Below are 26005 nucleotides of genomic sequence, written 5' to 3'. Positions count from 1 at the left end.
GAGGAAAGGTCCTTCAGAAATCACTGCTTGTCAACAAGAGATCCTCGAGGAAATGTTGATTGTGTAATCAAGATCCTGCCAGAGATTTACTGCCTTTCTGCTGGCAGGATCGTCTGACTGATGATGCTGACATGAAGGGTAAATCTTCTTTGACTCTTCCTAAAGGAAATCTGTTTTCACCCTGGAGAGCCCACATAACAGCCTAGTTCCCAGCTGCCAAGCTATTTCACATCTAACCCCAAAATAATGGAAACAAGGGGAAGTTAACACATGCATTCGTGCTTTGTGATGAGAGGTCTCTGGTTTTCAGCAGCATCTGTCCAATGGCAGCATCAATGCACCCACTTGGGTTGCACAGAGCAATGAACTGCCAAGGAGCAATGTTTGGCATCATCCAGGGCTGCAGCACTGAAAAGAGCTGGCCTGAAAGCCAGAGACCAGATACTTCAGGGGAAAATGGGCATCACCCCCCAGTGGTCCCTGCTGTTGCTTCCACAACAAAGCGCCATCTGAAGCAGCTCTCTGACAGGCATATCTAGGACATCCTTTAAAGCAGCACTCTAATACTGGGGGGATACTCTCAGTTTAGGGACCAAAAAGGTCAGACTCTGCAAAACGGTTGTTTCACTTGCCCAAGTTCTTGGAGAGAAGAAATTTTGGGATCTCAAAGCTACTTTTGTGAGGGGTTGAGCCCCTTCTGCTAGCTTGAGGGAATGAAGCAAAGAAGAACCAGGCAGCCCAGCCCCCTGATGAGCTTCCATGGAGATGTTGGCCCCTCTGCCTCCTCTCCCTGTTCAAAGACACAGAGGCCATGAAAGAGGGAGAGGAGGCAGGAGAACACAGAGGAGAATATGGACTGGAAGGAGTTAGCAGACCAGGGCCTGGAAATGTATCAGAAAGATTGCAGCAGGCAAAGCAGGACAGCCTAACCCTGGGAGCACCGGAGTTTAGCAGGGCACCGGGCCATTGTACATTTTTGGTGGGTGCAAAGGCATCGGGTGCTTGCTGCTTCTGCCCACATCTGGCCCCTTCCAGATAAAAGGCAAACACCTGTGCAGCTGAGGGAACCAAGCAGCCAGGTAAAGAAAACACAGCCTGTCAACTGGACTCCTGTGTCACTTCCACCTCTAAGGTCTCTGATGAAGACTTACAGCGCAGGTTTCCCAGGCTGTTTGGAGCATAAATGCGGAGGTCCTACAAAGCTGATGTTGCTTTCTTTCAATTTACCAGCAAATCTCCCTGTTTCCCCCCTATTCTTTTTGAAGCTGTCAGTCTCCCACCATGGGAGATGAGGCTTTAGGCTCATTTATCACTGCTCCTGTACAGCAGACCCAGTTCCCCCAAGCTGGCCGCCCCAGTACGCGGCTGGATCCCAGCCAGGCTCCTGCGTGCTCAGCTCCCAGAGCCGTGCAAGCGCTCATGCCTTCACGTCAGATGCAGCCCTTGCTGGCCTCAGACGTCTCCCCTGCCTCCTCTACCCGTTAGGCATCCGCTTGCCCAGTTGGAGGGGGAAGCTTTGACTCTGATTTTCCTGGCTTCCTTGTTAATCCTTGAGAAATGCTGCTAACCCAGATCAGAAGAAGTCAGGGGGTCTGGAAATTTCAAGCTGCTATGAGGTTGTGGTTTTTTTATTTTATTTTTTTATTTTTTTTTTAAAGCCTCTCCCTTCCCTTCTTCGTGCTTTAATATAAACTGCTCACTTCATACGTGCGGCAGTGGTCCACATGCCACCTTCTACCCTGGGGTCAGCCCAGGCTATCCTTGTTTGACGTTCCCCAGCACAGATGCTGGCTGTGGGGTAAGCCTCCAGAGCAAGGCAGCTTCTCCCTCCAGGTCTGGGGGAGGGAGTGCAGGTCTGGGGAGAGGTGGGAGAGGCCATGCACAGCGCTGGCCCCTGTTGGGGTCACTCCAGCACCACATCAAGATGAGGAGCCCTGGGGAAGATGATGGGGCTCTGGACCACAGCGTGCACCTGTGCAAACTGCAGCTCCTGTGGTGTGTCCTCCCCATGCTCAGCCCCTCTCCCCGGGTCTTCCTGCGGCTCCTGGGCAAAGGGCCTCTGCCATGATTCGGGGGAGCAACAGGGAGGTGCAGTGGGTGCATCGGCTATACCCCGGTGGCCAGTGGTGGGGGAGTGAGAAGTAGTATGTGGCTGAGATTCTCCTGATTTGTAAGAAGTTTGCTCAGTGCCTGAGGCATTGCTGTTGCAGTGAGGCTTTACACCACCAGTTTGCCCCTATCACCATAATGCCATCAGCTTAACCCCCAGCGATTTACCCCTTGCAAGTCATACAGCTGGATCACACCCTGTGTGCCAAGCAATTCAAGAAGGGGAAAATGCTGCCTGAGGACCTGGACATCCAACACGGATCAGTACCTCTTGGCATGTGCCTTTACTCACCTTTAAAGGTGGGCAAAGCAAAGTGTTCAAACAGACAGGGGAGGAGGCAAGGTCTGATGGGGACATCTTTGAAAGGCAATGACCATCATTCCAGTGGAAAGGGCAAGCCATCAAGAAAGTTAAGTTAGAGGTGGGCTGAAACCACAGATGCCCACAATGGGATCCAGAGTTGCTCTTCCTTACCACCCTTCCAAAATAGTACATAGCTGTAGTTCCCTTCAGTCAATTCAAGGCTACTGCTCTTGGGTTGACTTTGCACCACCACTTGCTGCTCAGGTGCTCACACCGCGGCCATGCACGCTTCCGGTGTGGTCTGGTGGGAAGATTTGTGCAAAAGTCTGTGCTGGGGGCCCTGCCACCTCCCGTCCTCTCCCCTGCCTGCCTCCACATTACCTGCTGGAGCCTGAATTCACCACAGCAGGAACCCACAGTCCCCCTTATACAGTCTTTAGGAAAAACAGATCCCTGATTTCTGAAGGGAGAAGGGGAACATCTAATAGTTGCAAATATTTAAAAAGATGAGAAAGTTTCAAAAAGCTCTCAAATTTCCCACCCAGGCGTTCCCAGCAGAAATGTGATGGGGATGGCCACCAGCTCCTGCCCCACGTCTGACTTCAGGGTGCAGATGGGGTCCCTTTGCCGCTCCAGGCTGCGTGACCCTGCACTGTGTGTCAGGGGCCAGCCAGGTGGCCCCACGCAATGTCTGCTGCTTCTCAGAACAAGGGGCAATTGAGTGCCTCCTCCTAGGGGTTTCTCTACCCAGTTAAACTCCTCTCCATGTATCTGCAGCATTCTATAAACTCCTAACGTGGCACCTGGAGCCCTGCCTGCTGACACAGGTGATGGAGAGGGCAGGGGCAAGCAGCTGGAGCAGGCTGTCCAGTAAAGAAGGACAGGAGGGGGCTGGGGGAAACATCTCATTAAGGATGGAGCAATTAGCACTGTCAAAACCTGTGTGTCAAAGTCTGGAGTCGTGGTGAAATGTCCTCTTCTGGGAGAGCAGTCCCTAGCCAGCCCAATACCTTGTGGGGTTTTGATTTCTCTATGTAAAAGACGTGGTGTCTCTATCGCTGCCAAGGACAGGAGACTGAAAAGCGGGTGGGCTCCGCTCCTGGTCTTTTTCTTCCTTTCTTTTTCATTGTTTTTTTGGCAAGTAGTTTGTGCCTGGGCTGTTTTAGCAGCACAGGATGGTATTGGTCTGCTGCAGTATGACAGCCTCTCGGTGAGAGCAGGATTGACAGATCTGGCTAGAGTACAAAGAGGAGCCTCAGGAGTAGCTGGGTGCAGGCCAGCAGGATTTACTGGTGGAGGCTCACTCCATCCAGTGAAGTATGTAGCTATTGGCAGTGCGACAAAGCAGCCCAGGACCTGCAGGTGTTGCGGGGCACAGAGGAATGGTTTAGGGGGCACCATGAGAGGCAGGGAGCAATGGGGTGGTGAGTGTAAGGAAAAAGCATCCAGTGTTCCTAAATCAGTGTGATCCCCGCAGCGAGGGAAAGAAAAGGTCCTCGTTGAGTGTGGGCTGTCCCTTCGGGAGGACCCACCCATGGTGAGGGGTAGGATGGCATGGGAAAGCCCCATGCCGGGGGCTTGGTTGTGCTCCAGGAGAGGTGTCTCTAGGCTGCTCCTGCTTCTGTGGGATGCTTGGAACAGCCAAGGTGGGTTTTGTTTGGGGTGCTGCAGCCCAGCCTGGTGTCTGTGTTTCCCCAGGAAGTTCCTGAAGGTCCAGTGCCTGGAGAGTGGGCAGTGGGAAGAGGGGCGCTGCGTCCCCGTGCTGTGTGCGCCGCCCCCTCCCGTCTTCGAGGGCATGTACAACTGCACCCAGGGCTTCGAGCTGGACAGCCAGTGCGTCCTCAACTGCGAGCTGCAGGGACAACAGGTGAGTGACTTGGGAGGAGGCAGAGATCAGCCAAGTGTTGTGCTTCAAAGCACCTGAAAGCAGCAGAGCTGCCTGTGCCCTGCTGTGCAGAGGGACCCCGTGGCAGCTTGGCCATCCCCAGGGCCAAATGCCCTTGTACCACTAAACAGCAGTTGCCCTGCAAACCTAATCCTTTTCTTGCTGGATACCAGCCATGGCACAGGGTTCACCGCTGCTGGGCATGCTCTCCTGTTCTCTGGTGACCCTTCCAACTGGTGGTCCTAAGCAAGTCTGCTTGTCTTGAGTGAAAAGGGTTGGAAAGCAAAAGTAGAGGGTTTCCAGCAGGTTTTGGGAGCTGCTGTGAATGCATTTGCCTGGGATGATGGGCAACCTTGCTGCAGCAGTCTTGCTAACCAAGGGGCTTGCCTGGGGATAGAGGCTGCTGCCTGCTAGGCTCTTTCACCCAGGTTTTACATCCAACCTGCTGGAAGGGTCTTGTCAAAAGAAGTGCGGTCGATTCCCTCTGGTGGGATCCAGCAGCAGCTGGATAACAATTTGCTTTCTGGTCAGTAGTGCAAAGCACACATAGACTGGACCAGATGGCTGCCACCCAGCTGCCCCAGAGAACTTCCCTCTCGACTTCACTGGCAGGAAGGGGGTCCTTGCGTTTTGCTCCCTCCAGAGCTGGACAGTGGCCAGGCAGGGTGAGCCCTGCTACTGCCTGTAGTAATGCTGGCTGCTCTCCCTCTGCTTTGCAGGTTCCCATCATCTGCACCAAGGAGGGCTTATGGACAGAGGAGTTCAAGCTGTGCGAGAGCTTACAGGGCACCTGCCCGCCGCCCCCGGAGCTGAATTTTGTGGAGTACAAGTGTGAGCAAGGCCATGGCATAGGTGAGGGCAGATGAAAACTAAACAGAAAACCAAACCTTATGTTGACTCAGCCTTCCTAGAGAGCTGAAGGTCACAATGACTCTTCTTCTTGTGCCAATCCCCACTAAATCTCTGAAAAAAAAAAAAAAAATGTTTTCTCTTCCATCCTCTTTTGAAAAATAGAGTCAGGGGTGGCTTTAGCCTTGTGCATGCCCTGGTTGTACTCATGGGCAAGACTTAAAGCTAAAGCTGGCTCCAGTGTAAGCATCTCTCTTTTCAGAAGGAGCAGGGACTTGCCTCTAGGGCAAACCCAGCCCCTTGCAGTAATTTTCCTAATCTTTAGCCCTCCACCCCTGCCCCCGAGGTCTCTCCACTTGTTACTACTGCTGATGTTTGCAGGGTTAATGTGGCAGGTCCTAGATAAAAGCCACAGTGACAATTGCGTGCAACAGGGCACTTTCACCAGATGAGGGACCACATCATCCATTTCTTTCTCCAGGACTTGGTTGCTTTGTGCTTTCAGGAAAAGCTGCAACACTCAGTCACAGTCGTTGCATCTCTTCTGGCATCCTGCTGGGCAGGACGCTTGAGCAAAGCCCATATCACTCTGAAGCAAACACACCAGTCATCCGGGTCTGATCAAAACAGGCTGAGGCAAGTCTAAGGGCAGCACCTGCTGAGGTTAAGCTTTGGACAGACCTGATGTGAGGCTGGGGTTAGGGCTGAGATCCACCTGGTTTTCCAAGGTGGTTTTTGCAGCTTTTTTTCTTCCTGGGTCATAGGAAGGCAGTGGGAATTCAGCGTGGTAGAAAAACTATGAAAGATGCTTCCTAACATGTCAACAAATATTCCATAATATTTAGGCCAGACTTATTTTCATGCTGGATCCCATGTCCTGCCATCAGGCCTTGAATCTCTCTTTTAGAGTGCGTTCAATTTTCCTTCATCTGGGACAAGGCAATTGGCCACAACACCTGTAGGCTCTTGCATACTTCAGGATTTGGGGAAGGAATTGTCATCCCAGGTTGGGAGGAAAAGGGTCTCCTTTATGTCCGTCTCTACCGTCACTGAGGAGCCTACACGTTTGGGTCTGGTGCCCTCCTGTAAAACATTATTGCCTGGTTCCTGATGAAGTCCTCAAGGCTCGCTCTCCTCCCGCAGGTGCTCTGTGTGTACCTTCCTGTATCATACCTCCCAGTGACCCCGTCATACTGCCCGAAAATGTAACTTCTGAGACTATGGATCACCGTCTGCAGCCCACCAGAGTCCAGGTAAATGGGGAAGTGGATTCCCCTAGCAGGGTGTTTGCTGGCAGCATAGAGAGGACCCTCCCTCCTCTCTATCTGACGTTTTTTAACCAATATCTCTTTGCCTTGGGTGAAGAAGGTTAAGACTTGGAAAGACAAGCAGCTTAAGTGAGCTTGGGGCTGGCTGGCCAGCTCCAAGGAGCTGCCCAGGCCGCATGCCCTGGAGGTACCTGCTGCTTCCCGTAACTAGCTTCCAGCACCAAGGTGGTCCTCCTTCCTACCACTTCTTCCTCCTCTTTCCTCCCTTGCAGATGCTACTGCACAGCCTCCTGCTCTCCTATACCAAAGTTCAGCATAAGTTGTCAGGTCCCAACCCAGCTTTCAAGGACTTGCAGGATACCGTGATGAATTAAGTTAAATGCAGGAATCCCACTGATTTTTCAGGATATGCCACATGCCTAAACCTGCTAAGCTGCTGTTATTGTCAGCCAGTGTGCTGGGGGAGCAAAACCCGCCCCTGGCATGGTGTGAGCCTGGGTCCCTGATTACCTGGCAGCAGAGGTACAACCCCAGGCAGGCATCTCCCTGCCAGGGAGAAGGCAGGGCACTGTCAGCTGAAAGGTGTCCCTGGCTGCCAGGACCCATTGGCCAGCCAGTTGCCTCTGCTGGTGGAATGGGGGAGCCTTTCCCTCCCCATTTCTTACTCATTTTGTAGGCAAACCAGCTCAAATAGCTCAAATAGTTTGGATCCTCATGGCACGACTTTCCCAAAAAGCAGCTCCGCTGGGGTAATATTTCTTAAAATAAAAATGAGATGCATAAAGAAGGAGGTGGAACAAAGAAAAGCAAACAATATTCCCAGGAGCCAGCACTCCCATCCAAACTCTTTCCCCTCCTCCTGGGAACCCGCAGGAGGCCCAGCATTGTGCCTTTGGATACTACTATACGTCGCCTTGAATCAGATCCACGGATCACTGCCGGCGAGTGAGAACGCCTGGGGTGTGTGGGATGGTTAAGCACGAGCCTTGGAAGGAGTCCTTGCTTTTGGGGGATCGGATGGCTTGGCCCGTTGAGGCAGTGGCGTTCAGCTTCCCTTTCACCACCACTGTAGGCTCTCGTGCAAGGGAGGTATTTTGCAGAGAGGAGGGGGAGGAGGAGGGAGGGGAGGCGTTGTTTTAAGAAGTGGTACTCCCCCTTGTCAGGAGCTCTCTCCCTGGACCATCTTGTTTTCCTTTCTGCCCTGGCTCCTGCCTCTGCTCCCTGCTTTGCTCCTCCAAACCTCCAACAGCTCACCATTCCCAGGAGCTGTTGTACTCCCGAGGTGATGGAGAAGATGGGGCAAACCACACAGGGAGCTGCAGAGGCCATTCAGGGAGGGCACGATCCTGTTTTGCTTTCAGCTCTGATTCATTGCATCCCACAGCCGAGCAGGTTTGTCCCTCTGCCCTTCTTTCCCAGCCTGGATATGAGTATACTAATAAAAGTATGCTAAAATGCCATTCAAGTTGCACAACAACTGCATATGAAACACCCCAGTAGGGCTAGGATGCAAACATCCTCTGGGCTGAGCAGGAATCAGCTAGCTCAGCCAGCATCCCCAGTCTCTGCCCCATCTGACAGTGGCTCCCTCTGGGTCTGCCTTCCCTGCACTGGCTGAGGAGGGCCAGGACTTCATCCTGCCCCAGCCCCATCACGATCTCAACTGAACATGCAGCAGAAGGACCTGCAGCAGGTCTGTGTGGGCAGAGCTTCCCCATCCCTAGCTGCTGTGCAACCTGGGAACACTAGAGACAGTTTGCCTGCTGCTGCATGTTTCAAATGGGAGGCTAGAAGAAAACATATGTGCCCCTCTGTGCAACTCCCACGCTGTGAAGGGCATCCTAGGACACTTTCACAGGCCAGCTGTCATTTTATGGGGCCTCAGATTTCAAAGTCTGCCTGAGCTTTACAAGGAGGAAATTGCATGTGCAGTGGGGCTTTTCTTCCCCCTATATAATCATGAGTGCTCCCCGCAAACCCCCGTTGAATGAGCAGGACAACACATTCCAGCATGATGAAACTGAGCCCTCCACATCTCGCTCTTGTGTCCAGTTGGCTGCAACAGCCGAGTTTGTTCCTTGTAAATACCAGCGATAACCTCAGCCCCATATGAGTGAACGTGAGTCTGGTGTATCTGCTTCAGGCCAAGTCTGGGGAGGTGAGTCCTCCCAGGACCCGGTTCTCAGAGCCTGAGCAGGGGTCAATGAGAAAATTGATCCAGGCATCAAATGATGACTGGCTGAGCCCCCCATCCTGTATTAGCGAGAAGCTGGTGAATCCAGCATCACGCAGAGAGGTGATGGCAGGCTCAGCCTGTCGTGGCTCCAGGTTGCTTCCTCCCAGCAGCAGCTTGTGGCCAAGTCAGCCACCGTGAGGAGGCACTGCCAGCCAAACCCACTTCTCTGGTTGTCCCTGCCATCTCCCTGTGTCCTCTCTCAGTTGTGTATCTATATACATCTACATAGACACACGTGTGTCTATCCAGCCTCTGCCTTGAACAATGTACCCTGGTTTGTGGGAGAACCAGGTGCAGCTGCCTTGGGTTTGATGGGCTTCAAAGGGTTTCCCGCTGGGCAGAGGTGCAGGGAGGCTCCTGGGGATGCCTCTGCTGTTCTGCACTGCAATGAGCAATGTAGTGTCGTGGGAAACCCTCTACCTCCAGAGAGCATTGGTGGCTGTTGCCCTCCCTCTGCTGCCTTGCCTAACAGGTCTTTTCTCCTTCCCTCCTCAGCATATTGTGTGCACGGGCAGGCTGCGGTGGTATCCAGACCCCTCTGTCATTCACTGCATCCAGTCGTGTGAGGTAAGCCACCCCTGCCCCCAGCACAAGCTGCCTGCTCCTTGCAGGAGAGCTCCTGGTAATGAAGACTGGCTCCAGTACAAAGCCAGATGGCTTTGACTTCATGTTTGCTCTGAGCTGGGCCAGGGCTTGCTGGCTGAGCAGTGACCAGAGCAAGCATCCTTGGGTATGGTCCCCTGCAGCCAGGGCGATGCTGGGGAACGAGAGCTTCAGAATAACCCATTTACTTCCTTGCCTGCTTCTTGTTGGCCAGCCCAGGCAGAACGTTCTAGCAAATGGATTTCACTGGCAAGGGGTATCCCCAAAAAGCTCGTGCTGACTCCAAGGCTGAATATTTCCTTAACCAGAACTGCAGTTCTAGAGTAACGCGGATCCAGAAAAGCCCTATGTGACTCACACATCCAACCAAAACAACTAGGATTTCCAGCATCGTACATGCAAAACAAACCGCTCCTGAAGAATCTGCAGACAAAGAATTCCTTGCAGAAATCAGTTAGCTGCTCATTTCACTTTGAATAATGACCAGGCAGGAGAAAATCATAGGCAGCCTGGAGTCAGTTCACAAAGGAAATTAAAAATAGGCAGTCCTTGTCAAGCACTAGTTGTTATTATGATTGAGGATAAAAGGAAAAAGAGGGGGGCATTTTGGAATGTTGTATGCTGAAAACTTGGGATTTTTACGAAAAAGGAAAATGTAAATGAAGTTTGCACACCAAAAATAGCTTTGGGTTTTGCTGATTATTTTTTTATGTGTTCATTTCAATGCAAATGATTGCTTTTGCTCACCGATTCTGCCTAGCTCAGCTCTTTGCTGACTGAAGTGTGGGAGAAAAGGTGATGTTGCAGGGGGCACATCCCCGGGAAGGAAATGTTATGGTCAACAGAAGGTGTTGCAGTTATTTCCCAAACTCGATGGCTGTGTTGTGTGTCTCTACTGCAAGGCATGGGCTGCAAGCGTAGGGGAAGGAGGTGCTGTGTGCTAGAGGTGTTTGATGGTTGAGTACCAGAGCTTAGTGATGGATCCTCTGGTGTTTTGGGAGCTCCAGGTCTTTCTAAACCACATCTTTTTGCTCAGCTCTGGGGCAATGTATTTGAAGTAGGATGGGCTTATGTGGAAGAGCAGTCGAGATGGTTGTGGTGATCCCATCTGTGGTTCTCCTGCTGACAAGGGAGAACCGCTCCTTGTGCTCTCTGGGAGTTGGTCCTTCCAAAAAAGAAACAGATGGGGTGTGAGGTGCTCCTTCTTCCCTTTGTGTGCAGCTCAGGTGAGAGAAAGCCAACACAGGTGTGAGGATGCTCCCTTAGGTTCAGATACACCAGACCGACCCCAGCCTTTCCTCTGCGATGGTTCCTGCACCTCACCTTGGGTCTGTGCCTTCAGCAAGAGGTCCCGTAGGGAATGATGAAAAATGCTAGCTTATTTGCAACACACACACACACGACACCAACTACCTGAAGTCCCACCATCTCACAGTCACTGTCTTCTCATTGGCCACACAAACATGCTCACGGCCAACATGACCTCTTTCTGTTCCTGGATGCTTGTCATCCCCTTTTACTCTTACAAAGCAATCCTGGACAGCAGTCTTAGTGTACAGGAGGTTAAGCAAGGCAAAATCTTGCAGTGTCCTACCAGAAAATGGAGAGTCCACGCTCTTCATCACCCTTGTAGACTTTTTAATGCCTCTTCTGCTTTCAATTAATCTTTCGTCAGGAATGACCAAGCAGTACATACTCTTCCAGCTGAGGTCTCACCAAAGTTCTGCACAAAGCTTCCTTGTGCTGGAAATGTCTCTTTTGATAGGACCCAGAACTATATGTGTTTATTCTGCAGTTGCATCTGTCTGGCAGCTCAGAGATATCCTGTGGTCAGCAAGTACACCCAGATCTTTCTCTACCTCCTTTGTTTCCAACTGATGAGCTCCAAGCTAACAGCAGATGTTTTACCATCAGTACAAGAGCTTGCCCTTCAATTTTGTGCATGTGAATGTCATCCTGCTTCTCTCTCTAGTCCTTCGGGTCATCTAACTATTTGTCAGATATCCTGATTCTCCTCTGTGGAACAATGCCTTCTTCCTCGTTAGCAATTTTGTCAGTGCAGGCCTATTTTTAAGGTCACAGTCACTCACTGTAATACTAATGAATTCATCCTCAGATAGTTTCTTTCACCCTGATGCTCTCCTTTTTGATACAGCTCACAACCGCTGCCTCCCTGTTCTCTTCCTCCTCGCTTCTCACATGCATGTCTTTGATTATTCTTTTCACTGGGTTTTCTTCTACAATGCTGCAGGTTGTTAAGGTTGGACTGATAAGCCAAGTCTTCCTAGATAACATTTTTTCACATGTATTTTATAGTAGTCATTGTCTTGCCATAAAGAATAACTCTTACCAAAAGTGTCTTATTCAAAGTATTGCTCTGGGAGCTGCTGCTCGGCACTGGGAAGAAGGGAGGTGTTACCAGTCCCCTCGTTTGACCACAGAAAATGCCCTGAATGTTGTTTCCACCTCATGTGTGCTGGCTTCCTCCCTCATTCCTATTCCTCTCCTGCCTCCATCCTTGTGACCAAAAGCACTGCAGTTCTCAGAGGCCATTTCACTTGGGACCCAATCTCTTGTGGGATGTGGAGATGTCAGACAGTAAGAGCAGGGTAGCGATGGAATATAACCTGTAATCTCTCCTTGCTGCGTGGTGCCCCACCACCACATCTCTGTTTCTTGTTCTCCCCTTCATTTTCCTGCATGAGAAATGTTCTGCCTCTGTAGAGCATAGCCCCTGCTGGATCTGATGTCGTTCAGCTTGACTTGTCATGTCCATGGGACATCTTAGTCCCACATTTCGCAGTAATCCCTGACTGGAGGCACCTTCTTTAGGAGCCCAGCCTCTGCTCTCCACTGGGCAGTGAAATGCTGTTCCAGTGGACTGTCCAGGTCACCTCAGGTCTGAGTCACCCCTCGGAGATGCCATTGTCTCTCCATTGACTGCCAAGTATGTGTTGGATGAGGAAGCTTTCTCATCTGGATGCCTCAGTGAGGGGAACAACCCTACATAAGAGAAATCCAGGCCACCTGGCTGCTCATACTGTCTCTCCCTGGTGGAGTCACTTTGGGCTGGGGCATGGCAGCAGTAGCCAAACCTCAACCTCCCCAGCCTCAGCTGGAGCTCTGCCTCACATTAGAAAGTTCAGGTCACCGTGCAATGGCGTTAGAGGGATTCTCACTCATCTTTATTGTACTTTGGCAGTGGATCAGCCTGCCTCCTCATCCCTCTCACTCCTCTCCCCACCTCCCTTCTCTTTCCATTAATCTGGTCGTCCATCTGCCTCCTGGTCTCTCGCTGCGCCTTGCCAAGTTCCCCATCCCCAGAGCGCGAAGGCACGTAGTTCAGTGGGTGAGAGAGGGAGGGAGGGATGCAAACCCTTCCAGGAGCCCGTCAGGAATACGAGTTAGCACCGAGTGTGCTTCGCCTCTCAAGGGCCAGCGGAACATCTCATCCCCTGCCATCAGTAGAAAAACAGATGGCAGCACCAGTAGGGGGGGAGAGGAAGGGGCTTGAGGCTGGGTGGAGAGGGGAGTGGAGGAGGAGAGAAACCCCCCTCCCCACCATGGTTTGGGAGGAGGCGGTCATGGTCCTGGTGGTGTGCTCAGCTGCTGGGAGAGAGGTGTTTGCAGCATCTGGGGCAGGTTCTCCCAAGCCATCCTGAGGTGACCAGTTTCAGCTATCCTCCTGTGCCTAAGAGCAAGTGAGGCTGTTGACTTCAGAGGAGACAGCATGTACAGTGATCTAGGCTGCTCCCTTGGACTATTCCTGCCATGGTCCAAAACAGTCCATGCATGAGTGTGGCCAACATTGGCTGCTATAGAGCATCTTCTAGTCCGTGTAACTTGCCAGCTCTGCACCCCTCTATCTCCCAAGGTTGTGCAACATGCTGACCTTGCCCCCACCTCCAGCTCTGCTTCATCATTGTGTGCAGGTAGCAAAGGGTTAATTGCAAGGAATTTAAGCAGCATGCTTTGGACAGACCACTAGTAGGCAGAGCTTCGTACTGGTATGGTAGGAGTTGGACAAGAGCTACTACAGCTGTGGTCTGCCTCGCAGGGTAGCAATTCCTTCCTGATGTGACTTGGTGCCTTCTCTGGTTGAGGCTTGCTTTTCTGTGCTTTGCTCCGAGCAGCCCTGCCTGCAAGCTGGGGGAACATGCAGAGACTTTGGCTTGAGGTCTCTGCTTCACACTCTGGGTGAAGATGGGCCATACCAGAAAGCTATCGTGAGCATGAGCTGCTGGGAATTTCTTAGGTCTTCCCTGCATGAGGACAAGGTCTTGCTGCCCTTGCGTGTGCTGCTGGTCATGTTATCACGATTGTAAAACACTCATCTGTTCCTTGTTTTGTGGTTTTCCTGAGGTATTACAATGGAAATTATGAGATAGGGATTGAAGTGTGTTTGCGGTTGCAAGTTGTTCTCTAATCTCTTGATCCAACAGGTAGTCAAGGACCTCAATGGATCCTTGGCTCTTCCCACGAGCATGCACAAAACCCTTACCCGGCATGTCTGTGGCTTGTGTCCAGCCACTGTCAGCCCAAATTAACCCCTTTGAAGGCATATGCAACAGGGATGATGGGAAGTCTCATCTAAAATGAGGGTCCCACTGTGCTTTAATGTGATGGGAGACAGGGCAGGCAACCTGCTCCCTGGGTAAAGCGCTGCAGTTGGGGTCCAGCTGCAGGCAGCTGCCTCTGCTCCTCACCATTGATGGGGCTGGGGCCCCTTGATTGTCCCTCCTTGCAGAACTGGGAGCTCTGATTTTGTACCATGGCAAAGCTTGGTGCAGGAAACCAGGAAGAAACATGATGCAGGTAGGATGCTCCGCTCCGGGAAAGAGATCCTCTTCTGCTCTCCTGGGACTTAAGGCAATGAGGACTACAGGCACCCCAGCTTCTCCAAGGAGACTCTCTAGAGCAACTAGGTATCTCAGCATGGCCAGAATTTAAAGTCACCCTCTTGTGATGCTCACATCATCATTATATCATTTCCTGTCCCCGTGGGAGCATTTCATGACACCTTTATCCAGTCCACATTCTTCTTCTGTCTGGCTGGCTTTGAAAATGTGGAGAAGATCCTACTGGATGTGACTGCTGTTCTTGTAAGCAGGCAAGAGGCAGACTGTGTGACTGCTATTCCTTCAGGAGTCTTGCCAAAGCCTACAAACCCATGTGATCCAAGCGACCAAAGAGGACTCGGTGAGTCACTCTAGATTCTGGTACATTCACATTTTGGATAGTACACAACATGTTGGCCTCCACATCTCAAGAGTACGCAGTGGAATTGGAAAAAGCAATCAAAATGATTAAGGGGATGCCACAGCTGCCCTTCAAGGAGACCCTAAAACAGCTGGGACTCTTCAGTTTGGAGAGCAGAAGATGGCTGGAGGTTTGCCAAGTCACAGAGGTGCTAGATAAGATGAATGCAGAACTGGGGAGCACTCACTGAGACTGGCAAGGGGGTTGCTTCAAAGAGGTGAAGGAAAGTACTTTGGACACAGTGAACACTGAAACTGGCTGCCATGTGAGGCTGCAGGGGTGAGTAGTAGCTTTAAGTTCAAAAAGGGATTAATCAAATTAGTGGACATCAGGTCCACAAAGAGATGCTGAAAGGACCAGGCAGGGCTATACCTTCACCATGCCTAATGCAGCAAGTGTCAATAGTGGGGGAGTACAAGGGGCATGGACTGCAGGTAGTGGTCACTGCTCAATCAGACCTGGCCCCTGATCTGTGAGGGCAAAGCCCTTCATGCTGGGGATGTGGAAGACAAGATGGGGAGCTCTCTACATACCTGCTGGGTACATTTTCATGCTGCTCTTGGCATGAGCAGCACAGGCTGCTTAGCGTGGGATATAGCCTTTCAGGGGATGAGCTCAAAGAAATTCATTCCTCTTCCAAAAATCTCAGTTGAGGCATACTTTTCCTAAACTGCAAGAAGATCTCTGTCCCCTGCACACACGTAGAGTGCGATCGTAGAAACTTCATTTTCTTAAGAGACAAAGCAAACAGAGGGAAACAAAATGATCACACACCAGCATGGTGCAAGGACAGGTGCAGCTCTCCTGCCTGTAGGGACAGGCTTACAGAGCCCCAAAAGACAGGAGCCTTTTGGCATAGGTAGGACTACAGCATCCAGGTACAACACCGGTGGTGGTGGAGACCCAAATTGGTGGAAGCAGCCTCAGCTCCCCCAACCCATGGCTGTGCAGGCTGGCCTGCACTTGGGATACCCCAACCTATGGCTACTTCTCTGCCCTCTCCAGCTCAGGTGCCATCCCTCTGTCCCTGTCCATGTCCGACTTTCCCCTCTCCTGACGGTCACAGTCGTGCAGTCAGAGACACAGACAGAGGGAGTGGAAAGCCACTGAAAGCACCCGCTGAAATAAAAATCAATGAGTTGCTTCTGATAATAAACAAACATCCCCAAGCGTAGCCCAGCCAACTACTCTTCCAACATGAACATTCATTCCCCTTCAGCTCCTTCATCCCTCGTACATTGTTTTTCTTTCTGTTTAAGATCTGTAACAAGAACTTGGCAGAAACCAGATACAAGTGGGTCAGGAGGCCCTTGTGGTTTTCAGGGCTTGTTTTCCATAACCCGTTCTATCCTGCAACATATTTTGCACAAACAGCTTGGCAGGAGATCTAATCCATGGCAGCAGGCAAGCTGCTGAGGGTAGGATCGCAGGCTGGTGCTCGTGGCATGGGAAGTCCTGGCTTCTCTCATGGGCGCAGTAGCAGCCCTGGGAATGGTCATCACTGGGGACCCGTCTCTGGGACCCACCATGCTTGCTAGGAGTACTATTGACACATGGCATCTTCCTGTGCTCCCCTTTGCTTGTGCTTTCCTGCTTCTGGTTTTCTTCTGTTAGCACTGAGATCAGGGTGTAAAAAGGATGAAGCTAAGGACCCTGCTGTGAATACAGAGATGTTTTTATGGAAGCAAAGACTTGCTCTGATGTGGTGTTTATCTACAGCAGCTTTCCAGCTCTTTCTTTACTCTTGTCCCTGTGGACTGTGCAAATCCCTTTCTAGATCACTGTCTGCTGAGACATGGGGTCCGTGAGAAACAAGGCACAGAGCAGTACAGGGGAGAAGAAACACATCCCCATTCAGCAGCCCAAGGTGCCACATAGTCACTTCTGCAGAAGTGTGTCCAGACCAAATCCTGGCCTGGGACATAGAAGCGCTTTCAGACACCATGAAGGCAAGGACCTGCTCTCCCAGTATGGCTATCTACAGCAGCATTCAGGCTGGAGACCAAGCAGCAATCTAACCTCTGTACTCTTTATCCCGCTTCAGACACTGATCCTGTCCAAACTCAATCCAGACTGATTCAAACAGGGCCCAGATGTTTGCAGGAAACCCATGTCCAGAGGACCCCTTTTGTCCTGAAGAACACCTAGAGCGGCATACTAAGACTGCTGGGAGCTGGGCTGTTGCTTGCCTTGGGCATGGCAGTACAAGTGATGGCACACAGGCTGAAACCAGACAGCAGGATGCTGCCTTCCAGCCTGTCACTCCTTCCTTGAAACATTCCTTAGAGTATGTGGAGTACTTTCTCAAGCAACAAGCCTCTATTTTCTTAGTGAGGCCTGGGGAGAAGGATGTTGGAGCTGCAGCAGATGTTCCTGCAGACCTGAGATGTGATGAAAGCAGTCTGCATGCTGAGCTGACGAGTGAGTGGCTCAGGGACACCAGCAAGCTTGGAAACAACCGGCATTTCTCCATTTTGCTTTCTAGCCATGTCTGAGGTGATGGGGTAGGTCCACGATGTCTCCTAGCAAGCCATCCTGCAGGTATGTGGCTCCAGGGGACAGCCACCATGATTCAAAAGAAGCACAGGAACAGCTCACGGGACAGAAACTAGGAAACATTGAAATGGTGGATGAAGTGCTGGGTTTGTAGGAATTCCTTTCTCTTTTCTTCAGGCCACTTGGTCCCAGGTGCCTCTCACCAAATTTCTAGAGCCCTCTTCCTCTGAGCGGTATTTGCCCTGCCTTCGTCACTGCAATGGGCCAGGTAGCACTTGCTTGCTGCCTGGAATGGCTCAGGGCAGCAAGGCATCCCAAAAAGCTTTTTGAGCAGAAGCTAGCCCTGTTCCCTCTCTGTCCCTCTCTGTGTTTTTTAGAGCTGATTTCCTCTTTGCATGTGGAGAGCCTCAGGAAGGAGAGAGGGAAAGTGAATGTGCTTGGGGTGTCGAGGCGGGGGAGAAAAAAAATAATAAAATAAAAGACACACTGCAACAGAGACAGGGCCAAGAAAAATATTTAATCCAAACAATGAACATTGTCGTTTCCTCCCACAGTCTGCATTCCCAGTCAACTTCCCTGGGCAAGCAGGGGGAGCCAAGAATGGCCGGGCTCTCTGCCTCACCAGCATGAAGTGTGTGTGTATGCAAGGAAAGGGATGTGTCCTGAGGACACTGTGCTATAGTATCGCTTTAACTAGCTCCTGCCACGTCTGCGGCTGAAGGGACTGACACCAGCCCCAGTTTTTGCAGGGAAACAGTGGTTTGGAGCAGTGTTGGAGAGATGCGGATAGGGATGGAAGAGGGAATATCCAGGGACCCAAGCTGGGGTGGTGGATACATAGGGGCTTTAAGGGAACCAGACTTTTAACAAGGCTTTGGGTATTCTTCAAGTCCTCCCAGGGACCTCCCAGAGCTTTCTGAAATATCTTGGCTAGTGGGTGAGGTGGGAGGGAAGGAAGGAAGGAAAGGCATTCAGTGGGGAGAAGCTGCCCTCTGCCTATCCCTGGCCAAGGACTGCTGCAGCCTCTTCGTGCTTTCCTTTCCCCACGCACCCCTGCCTGTTCCCCCCAGCACACACAGTGGCTTTTGCCTGGGACACAGCTTCTCTTGCATGCTTTAGACCTCTGAAGCCGCAGTGGTCTCCAGCCCTGGGGCAGCTCTAGGTACATAACCCATGGTTCTCTGAGCCCTGGTTTGGGCTGACATCCCTCTGTGGCCAAATGGGCAGGGGTTTCCAGCTGTGCTAAGAGAGAGCCTGGCCCTGGCTACTGCTGCTTTCTTGTTTCTGGTGCTGAGCATGTGCTCATGCCTTTGGGGGCTTGCTCTTGAAGACCCTGCAAGGTGGTGGCTCCTGGAAGACCATGTGCACAATGAGGGGAGACATTTCTCCAGCAGAGGTTTGTCATCCAGTCCTGTCCCTGTCTCCCTGCCATGCCGTCTCCCTCCTGTCTCCTCCAACTGATCTTTCCATCGGTAATGGCTCATCCATCACAAGAGCAGAGTTAACAGCTGTGCAGCTGATGCACAAGGCATGGGTCTCACAGCATAGCATCTTTTCCAGGGCTGGTCCCTGCCTGTCTCCCCTGCTGAAATGATGGTTCCCCTGTTCCTCTGGGGCTGCTTTGAGAGCGACAGCTGAGAAGGATGAAGACACCTGCACCTCCTCAGCTGCAGGGTCGCACGTGGTCGTCTCAGCATGCAAAGGGTCCAAGATCGATTCCCAAAATACCAATGCCCAAAGGGAAGGACGAAAGGACAGCAAAATCCATGCTGACTTAGAAGCAGCATGAAAGTAAACTATGTACCCTTCTTGGACAGGATCAGCACAGTTGCAAAGCCCAGGACCTGCGCAGACTCCCGAAGGCTGAGGGGAAATATTTTGCTTATTGAGGCTGGACTTAATCCCCTGAAACTGGGGTCTGGGCTTTCTCTAGCTATGGGCAGATTGAAATCACAAGCACTCTCCATCCCAGCGGCAGCACAGGAGAGCCTTTCAGCTCTTCGGTTACACAATTGGCCAGGTGCATGCTGAATTTTTTTCCACCTTCCTCCGAAGCATCTGGAATGGGTCATTGCCATAAGCAAGGTACCGGGCCTTCAGGTCTGCTCGACCAGAGCAAAACCTGCATTTCTGGGAAATAATGTTCATCAACCACACATGACACAGCAGCAAAATATGTATGATACTGGTGGTATCTGTGATTTATTCTTCATGCTCTGTCTTTCCCTCACTCTGTCGCACCCTTTCATGCTCTTTCGTAGTGAATCAACCTACATAAAAGGTGGATTTGAAGAAAAGTGTCTGGACCCTGCCTGCCTCCCCAATGGCATTGGAGGCTCCCCACCGGGCAGGCCGCCAGCTCCGGGGAGGGAGCCAGCCGGCCCCAGGGACTCTGCAGGAATGGTGGAAAAATGCCGTGCACAGATGCTGCTCCCTGCACAGCATCTCCCAGCAGCCTCAAGAGAAATAGCACTGCTGAGCCCTCTTGAGATGCTTCTGCCTGGGATGCAGCGGGATCTAACCAGTCTTTTCTCACATCCCTCCTTTGCCTGCAATACTTTTCCCTCTTTTTATTTTTTTTTAAACTTAATTTTTTCTCTTTTCATTTTTGCCTATTCCTGGCTTTGAGAGCGTGTGTTTTTTTAACCTATTTAAATTGCCAAGCACTTGATTCGCAGTTACTATTTTTATGCTGGCAGTGCAGGGCTCTGGCCCGGCGGTGCCAGATGCTGCACCTCCACGTGCTAACACATGCCCTGCTGAAGCTCCTGTCTGAATAAACAAGGAAGACGGATGGCACGAGCCGGGAGATTCGCTGACACAGCCCAGCTTGCTAGCTGCTTCGATGGCATGCTGCCTAACCGAGCAGCTCCCTATCACTTAACGCGGCACAGAGCGGTTGCAGCAATTACCTTATTCATTTTTTCCCAGTTTATCTGAGCCATTTGAACCAGCCCTTTTTCCCCCCATGCTGGAGGATGCATATTCTGGCAAATGAAACCCAGCTGGCCATTTCCCCAGATCACATGCATTGCCTTTGCATGGCACAGTTGGCCATTGGTGTTGGGGTTTTTTTCCTGCCAGCATCTTAAAACATCATTGGGTGTTTCTGCGAGTCACCAACATGGGCAAACCTCCCTTCTCCCACCACTGGCATTGCTTTCTGTAGAGCCACACGGCTCAAGCACAGGCTGAAGAGTCTGTACAGGTTTTCCTTTCTCACATCACCTGCTCTTTGTTTGTTGCATTGCTCGTGTCCTCCCTTGCTGTGAGTCTTGCAAGACCAAAATGAGACTGATGCAAGTACGAGGGCACCTTTGCCCTCAAGGGTGACCCACCAGCACCTTACTTTGCTCTTTCTGCTTGCAAAGATGAAACCAGCTGGAAAACCTTGACAAGGCAAAGCAACGGGATTCGCTGTGTTATCCAGGCACTGGGTGAGGTGCAGCGACAACGGTCCCCAAACCCTGCGCCTGGCTCTCTTGAGCCTCAAGTCCAATTAGTCATTTTTTATTTTCCCCTCGTATGTTTTTCCAGTGTAATTTGGAGCATGAGTTGTTAAGTTTCCCCAACAAGTGTTGCCATAGGAGCCTGTATTTGTTTAGGGTGGGGTACGGGCTCCAGTGGGTTGAGAGGAGGGGGCAATTAGCCCTAATAGGTGAAGAGAGAAACTGAGAGCCTCTCCTGCTCCGTCCTGTCCCTGTCTCTGTCCTCTCCCCACCTTGTGCACAAGATCTGGAAACTGTTTCAGACCTGTGTAGCCAGGATGGGCAAACCCCCTCATAATTGTATGGAAACTACCGAAGCGGCTGGTGTTGTTTTGCCAGTGAGTCATGACATATGGAGCAAAGCTCAAGGAAAAACTCCACTGCGTGGAAGGCTGCAAAAGCAAATCACACCCAGAAGAGCTCTTCCCTGCCAGCGGCCCTGGCCGGTCCCCTGCCTGCATCCCTGCACCGGCCAGCCCGAGCATCCCTGCCTTGGCCCTCCCGGTGCTCAAAGTTGCTTCATGGCTCAGAGACCTTCCTTGATCACCATCATTTAAGACTGACTGATGCTTTTCAATGGAAGAGGAGCATTAAAGCTATTGCCTTGGTGAAATTGTACCCTGGTCTCCTCTGGATGTAGTGTGCGACAGCAATGATGGGAGCCAAATCCCTTCTTGTTTTTGAGTGAGATACCTAACCCGGCTGTGCCTCAATTTCCCAGCTGTAGGAAGGTGCGCTCTTTCTTATTTTCTTGCGAGATCTTCCAGGCAAATGCAATCTCTCTGTGGCTGCCTGGATTTGGCCCAGGGACTTGGTATTGACAGCAGAGACAGACTCAGTGGTTTGCCATAATCCCTGCTGCTACTGCCTTAAGTGACATTAGCCTACGTTGAGCCCATTTCTGTTCTTTGTGAGTCATGATGACAAAAAGCCACATCGGTTCCCTGGTTTTGGCATGGCTTTTTCATGTGAATTATTGGCATTATCACCAGTCCCGCATGTTGGCTTTGGCACAGTGGATGCAGGGCTGTTGTGGTGTGGTGATATTTTTCAGCTGGCTGTCATTCAGTTTAGGGGTGCTACATGTGAGTGTCCATCAAAGGCTGGGTCTGGGTATTTTCTGAAGCCCCGTTGACGTTTGGGGCCACCAGATCCACTGAAACAGCGCGGGTGCTTCCATGAGCAAAGTAGTGGCCAGGTTTGCACCAAGATCCCTTTCAGATGACGGCAGTCCTCCTGGAGGTTGGCCATGGTTGCTGGGCCAGTAGCTACCATCACAGAGCCTGGAGCAGGCAAAGCATTTCATTACTAATCACTCGGTTAATGAATGGCCTCTCCATTCTGTTAGCACATTCGGTTGTTGCTTGGCAGTGCTGATGTGTATCTGTGATAAATAAGCCTCGGCTGCAGATCGTTCCTGACAGTTTGTTGCAAGTGCTTCACATGCATGTTGTTTGGTTGCACCAGTCGCACAGCGTTGTTTCTCAGCCCTAGTTGGCTGCTTCTCAGCCCCAGTTGCTTATTTCTCTTCTCTGATCAGATGACTCATGTAACTAAACAACAATAAAATGGATTTCTGAATGTCTGCTTGTGCCATTTAACATTTCTGGGCAGAAAGCTATTCTGCTGTGATAGGTTTCTATTTGCACATTAGAGCTGAAAGTAAAGGCGGCTTGTTAATGATGGAGCATTTATCTGAGGTGCACCAAGATAATCTGGGCTCTGCAAAGCCCCAGTTGTCCAGGCAGACCCGACGGTGCAGCAAAGTGCATTGGGCTGTGCCATGCAAAGAGGAACCACCATTATTTTGGCAATGAAAAATCCCCCACCACTCAAACATACAATTTCCTTACAGAGGGTGATATTTGGGCCACGAAGAAGATAAATGAGGATGAAGATCACCAAGACTGAAGCTGGAAGGTGGCCTCATTGCCAATATTTCTGGTCATCGGTAGGCTGGTGCCCTCTCTGCTCAATCCAGAGTTGGATTTTGCCTGTAGGGAGCTAGTGCTTAATGAAGATTCCTTCTGTTTGTCCCAGCTGGCCACCAGATAAGTAGACTTGTAGTCCAACCCGGCAAGGTTTGGTGGAGCCATGTGCTGTGGACAGGGCTAGAGCCTCCAGTGAAGAGTCTCGAGGAATTTGGGGACATGTTCCTCAGGGTCAGAGTGACAGCAAGAGCATTCTGGAAAAGGCATAGTCTTTGCAACCAGCGCTTGCCAATGCTTGGCCTGGCTTGAGTGCAAGTACTTCTGGGAGACTCCTGACCTTCCTGAACTTTTCTTGTAGTCCAAGGGAGATAAAGCACCTGCCTTCCTGAGACTGATCCTCTAGTAGGTTGCTCTATTGATCCTCGTAACAGCCTCTCTGTACTTAGCTGCCCAAGCCAGGTCACCAAGCTCAACTTCAGAGACAAGCTCTTTGGGAGGACAGGTGTTGAAGAGAAGAGTTGGGTCAGCTTCCTACAAAGCCCTGCCCCAGTGAACATGCAGAGAGATGGATTACAATAGAGATGTGAGAGTGGTGTGAGAAGGTGGACGAGCAGATGAGGTGGTCAACTGACTCCTAGTTGGGTGGCAATGGACTCTGTGGAGAAGCACTGAGTAAGATGGGAGTGGGGACTTGTGGCATTCAGGTTGGGGCCCTCTCTAGCGATGTCGATTTGCTTTCTCACTTCTTGTCACAATTCCCTGATCCTCGAGCTACAGCTGCTGCCCTCCAAGCACCCATGACTCCATACACACCAGCCGGATACCAGTCATCTGGTGCCCTTTGGCTTTGAAGAGAGGGTTGTGTATGGTGGAACTGTGCCTTGGCCCTTATCAGAGTGCACAGGGGCCTTGCTGAGGACCTGGGATCTCTGCTTTTGGGGACAACCTTATGCTTTTGAATAACCCTTTCAGCAAAGACTTGTTTCTCTGCCTAGCCCTTCCAAGCAGACGGCTGGTGCGACACCATCAACAACCGGGCATACTGCCAGTATGACGGGGGTGACTGCTGCTCCTCCACACTGTCCTCTAGGAAGGTAAGTGAACATCTTCTGTGGTGCTGGCCAGGATTTAGGATTAAGTGGTGACTGCTAGCCATGCTCTTTGGCTTTGCTGGCCGTGGAACCGAGCCTGCAATGCAATTCTCCCACGAACGGAGAACAAACCCATGATTTTAAACCAAAGCCAGCTGAAGCTGATAGATATCATCCCACTGATTAACAGCAGGGTTTGGACTCAAGCCAGCAGGACTGAAAGCTCAGCTCAGCTCCCACTGAGGTTCACGGGATTCCCTCTTGTTTTGGGAAACAAGTCCCAAAGAAATTACTTCCATAGGATGTAGCACTAGCCACAGTGAGTCAGAAGTCACCTTGTCGTATAATGAGCAATCTCAGGGGATTTTTGATATGGTCCATTGGCATCTGCTGTGGGCTTTCCCTCCCAATTCTCCTGGGGAGGGAAGGAGGGAGGAATAGCGTAGAGGGAGCAAGTTGGTGGGGTTACACAGACCCTTCTTTGTCTGCCATCACAACCTCCCCTCCCACCTAACTTGCTATCCAGTACTCACAGCCCATCCTTCCTAAGCATGTCCAACAGCAAAACAAATCATAGGGCATGAGATAATTTCTCACTGCAAAAATATGTGAATTTGGATCTTCTCATCTTTGTTGTGGAACTTGAATCATTTTTCCTTTCATCACGCATACACACATAGAGAAAAGGAAAAATAAAATCCTGGGAAGATCTAGTTGAGATAAGAGAGAAAAGGCTTTACACCCAAGTGATGAGTGAAACCGCCACAGCGATATCATGACATCTTGGGGCAAGGCATGGCTCTCAGGAGGTCTGAGACATCTGAATCTCTGGCCAAAATAAAAGATGGGTTCACAATGGAAGGTGGGGAGTTTCAGTCCCATGGCTCTCAGGAGACCCAGCCCCAGCTTGCATCCCCCACGGGTCCCAGATCTCCCATGGCACAAGCCTGCAGCACGTCTCTGTTAAGGCAGATGCAGGAATATGGGGTTTAAACACCAAAAAACCACTCGAGCCTCTCACTGGCCCAGGCTGTGAAAAATTGAACATGCTTCCACAGTTAAGAAAAACTCCTGGCTCCGAACCTGGTGTGTATAAAACCTCTGGAGGAAACTGTTTTCTCAGCTCCCAGGAGCCAGATGCCCTGCTGTTGCCCTCCCACCTTGCTCTGCTGCCACCAGCTACGGTGGCATAAGCTTCCTTAGCCACATACAGTTGTTGTAGAGAAAGCAATGTGCAATGAGCCTCTCTACTTCCGTGGGATGTCTCAAAGCAGCACAGCTTGTGGGTGACCCTAGACGGACCCACTGCCTGCCCCACTGACGGGCTGCTCACACAGCCTCCAGCCTGCCTGGGTTTTCTTAATCCATAATGCACAAGAACTGTATGCATCTACCCTGGCTCCTATATCAGGTAGTGTGGAGGCCAGCCTTTGCAGCTGGGAGCTTGGTTGAGTTCCTCCAAGAGATGCAAAAGATGAGGCTGTGCTACCTTCATGCTTTGCTGAGCCTGGAAGAGCCAGGAGTAGCTTGAAGGACAGGTCCATGGGCTCAGACATGGACAAGGTGGGCTTTCTAACAGGGGCCAAAGTAAAACTGAAATCTAGAGGTGCTTCACCACTGCCAGCCCAAGTCCAAATGTCTCACACCCACCAGGGGATTGGTGCGGGATTGGTGCGGGGATTCTCCCGCAGGTTTGACATTTGGAGCACAAGATGTAAGCTGACCCTTGGTTGAAAAATTTGAAACACAAGTTAACAAAAAGGAATACGCTAAGAATAAAACTCAGGCGGGGACAACTTGTATCAGAGCCCGTTTCTTAGTGAGCGTGGAGCCCAACAGTCTCCACAATGCCAACAACATCACGGTGAAGCCCACAGTGTCTGTCTGTCCGTACTGGGGTGGAGAGGGCTTGCAGGGGCATAGGGGTGCCAGGAACCAGGGATCTCAAAGCAGAGGCTTACATCTCCCTTCGGTCCCCCCAGGTGATCCCGTTTGCTGCTGACTGTGACCAGGATGAATGCACGTGCCGTGACCCGGCAGCTGAGGAGAACCAGTAGCGGCACCACGAAGGGCCTCTCTTGGTCAGGCGAGCGCCGGAGGAGCAAAGGGGCAGCAACGGGGGCCGCTGGGGAATGGCGGGGTTCAAGGGGGCAGAAGGCATAAGGAAGAGCCGGGCAGGGGAGGGGGTGGTGACTGTGCATGGAGGGGACGGGTCGAGGCCACGCGCAGCCAGCAAGCGGCCAGCGCGCTGTGGCACAGGAGGGCAGGCGCATGGCAGTCCCCTCCCCATCGCTGCTCCCTCCTGAACCCAGCTGGGACATGGGGGCCTGGTGCACGCTCGAGGGGCTCAGCCAGCGGTCCAGTGCCATCTTGCCCACACACTGGGCTGGGCTCCACGCCGAGAGCCCAGGCACTGCCACGGACATTTGTCCTGGTCTGGCATCTGAGTGTCTGTCTTTCCTCTGGATTTTGTCACTATTCACCCC

The 26005-nt window shown here is 51.5% G+C and overlaps 1 protein-coding gene across 1 annotated transcript in view; it reads left to right on the top strand.

The window, feature by feature from the left end:
* PAPPA2 (pappalysin 2) overlaps window positions 1-25576 on the top strand; it is a gene marked incomplete at both ends in the record, with an annotated part of 91943 nt that extends 66367 nt beyond the window's left edge. Inside the window, 6 exons of the mRNA XM_082313979.1 lie at window positions 4112-4280; window positions 5018-5150; window positions 6291-6400; window positions 9147-9218; window positions 23424-23522; window positions 25502-25576. Of these exons, the coding sequence (XP_082170105.1) occupies window positions 4112-4280; window positions 5018-5150; window positions 6291-6400; window positions 9147-9218; window positions 23424-23522; window positions 25502-25576 (658 nt within the window). The remainder of the gene's footprint in view (window positions 1-4111; window positions 4281-5017; window positions 5151-6290; window positions 6401-9146; window positions 9219-23423; window positions 23523-25501) is intronic.
* Between the last annotated feature and the right edge of the window lie 429 nt (window positions 25577-26005).

This window comes from Platalea leucorodia (assembly GCF_965183815.1).
Source record: "Platalea leucorodia genome assembly, chromosome: 5".
Lineage (NCBI taxonomy): Eukaryota > Metazoa > Chordata > Aves > Pelecaniformes > Threskiornithidae > Platalea > Platalea leucorodia.
The sequence above is the reverse complement of the archived record's forward strand: the minus strand, read 5'-3'. Positions and strand labels throughout refer to the sequence as shown.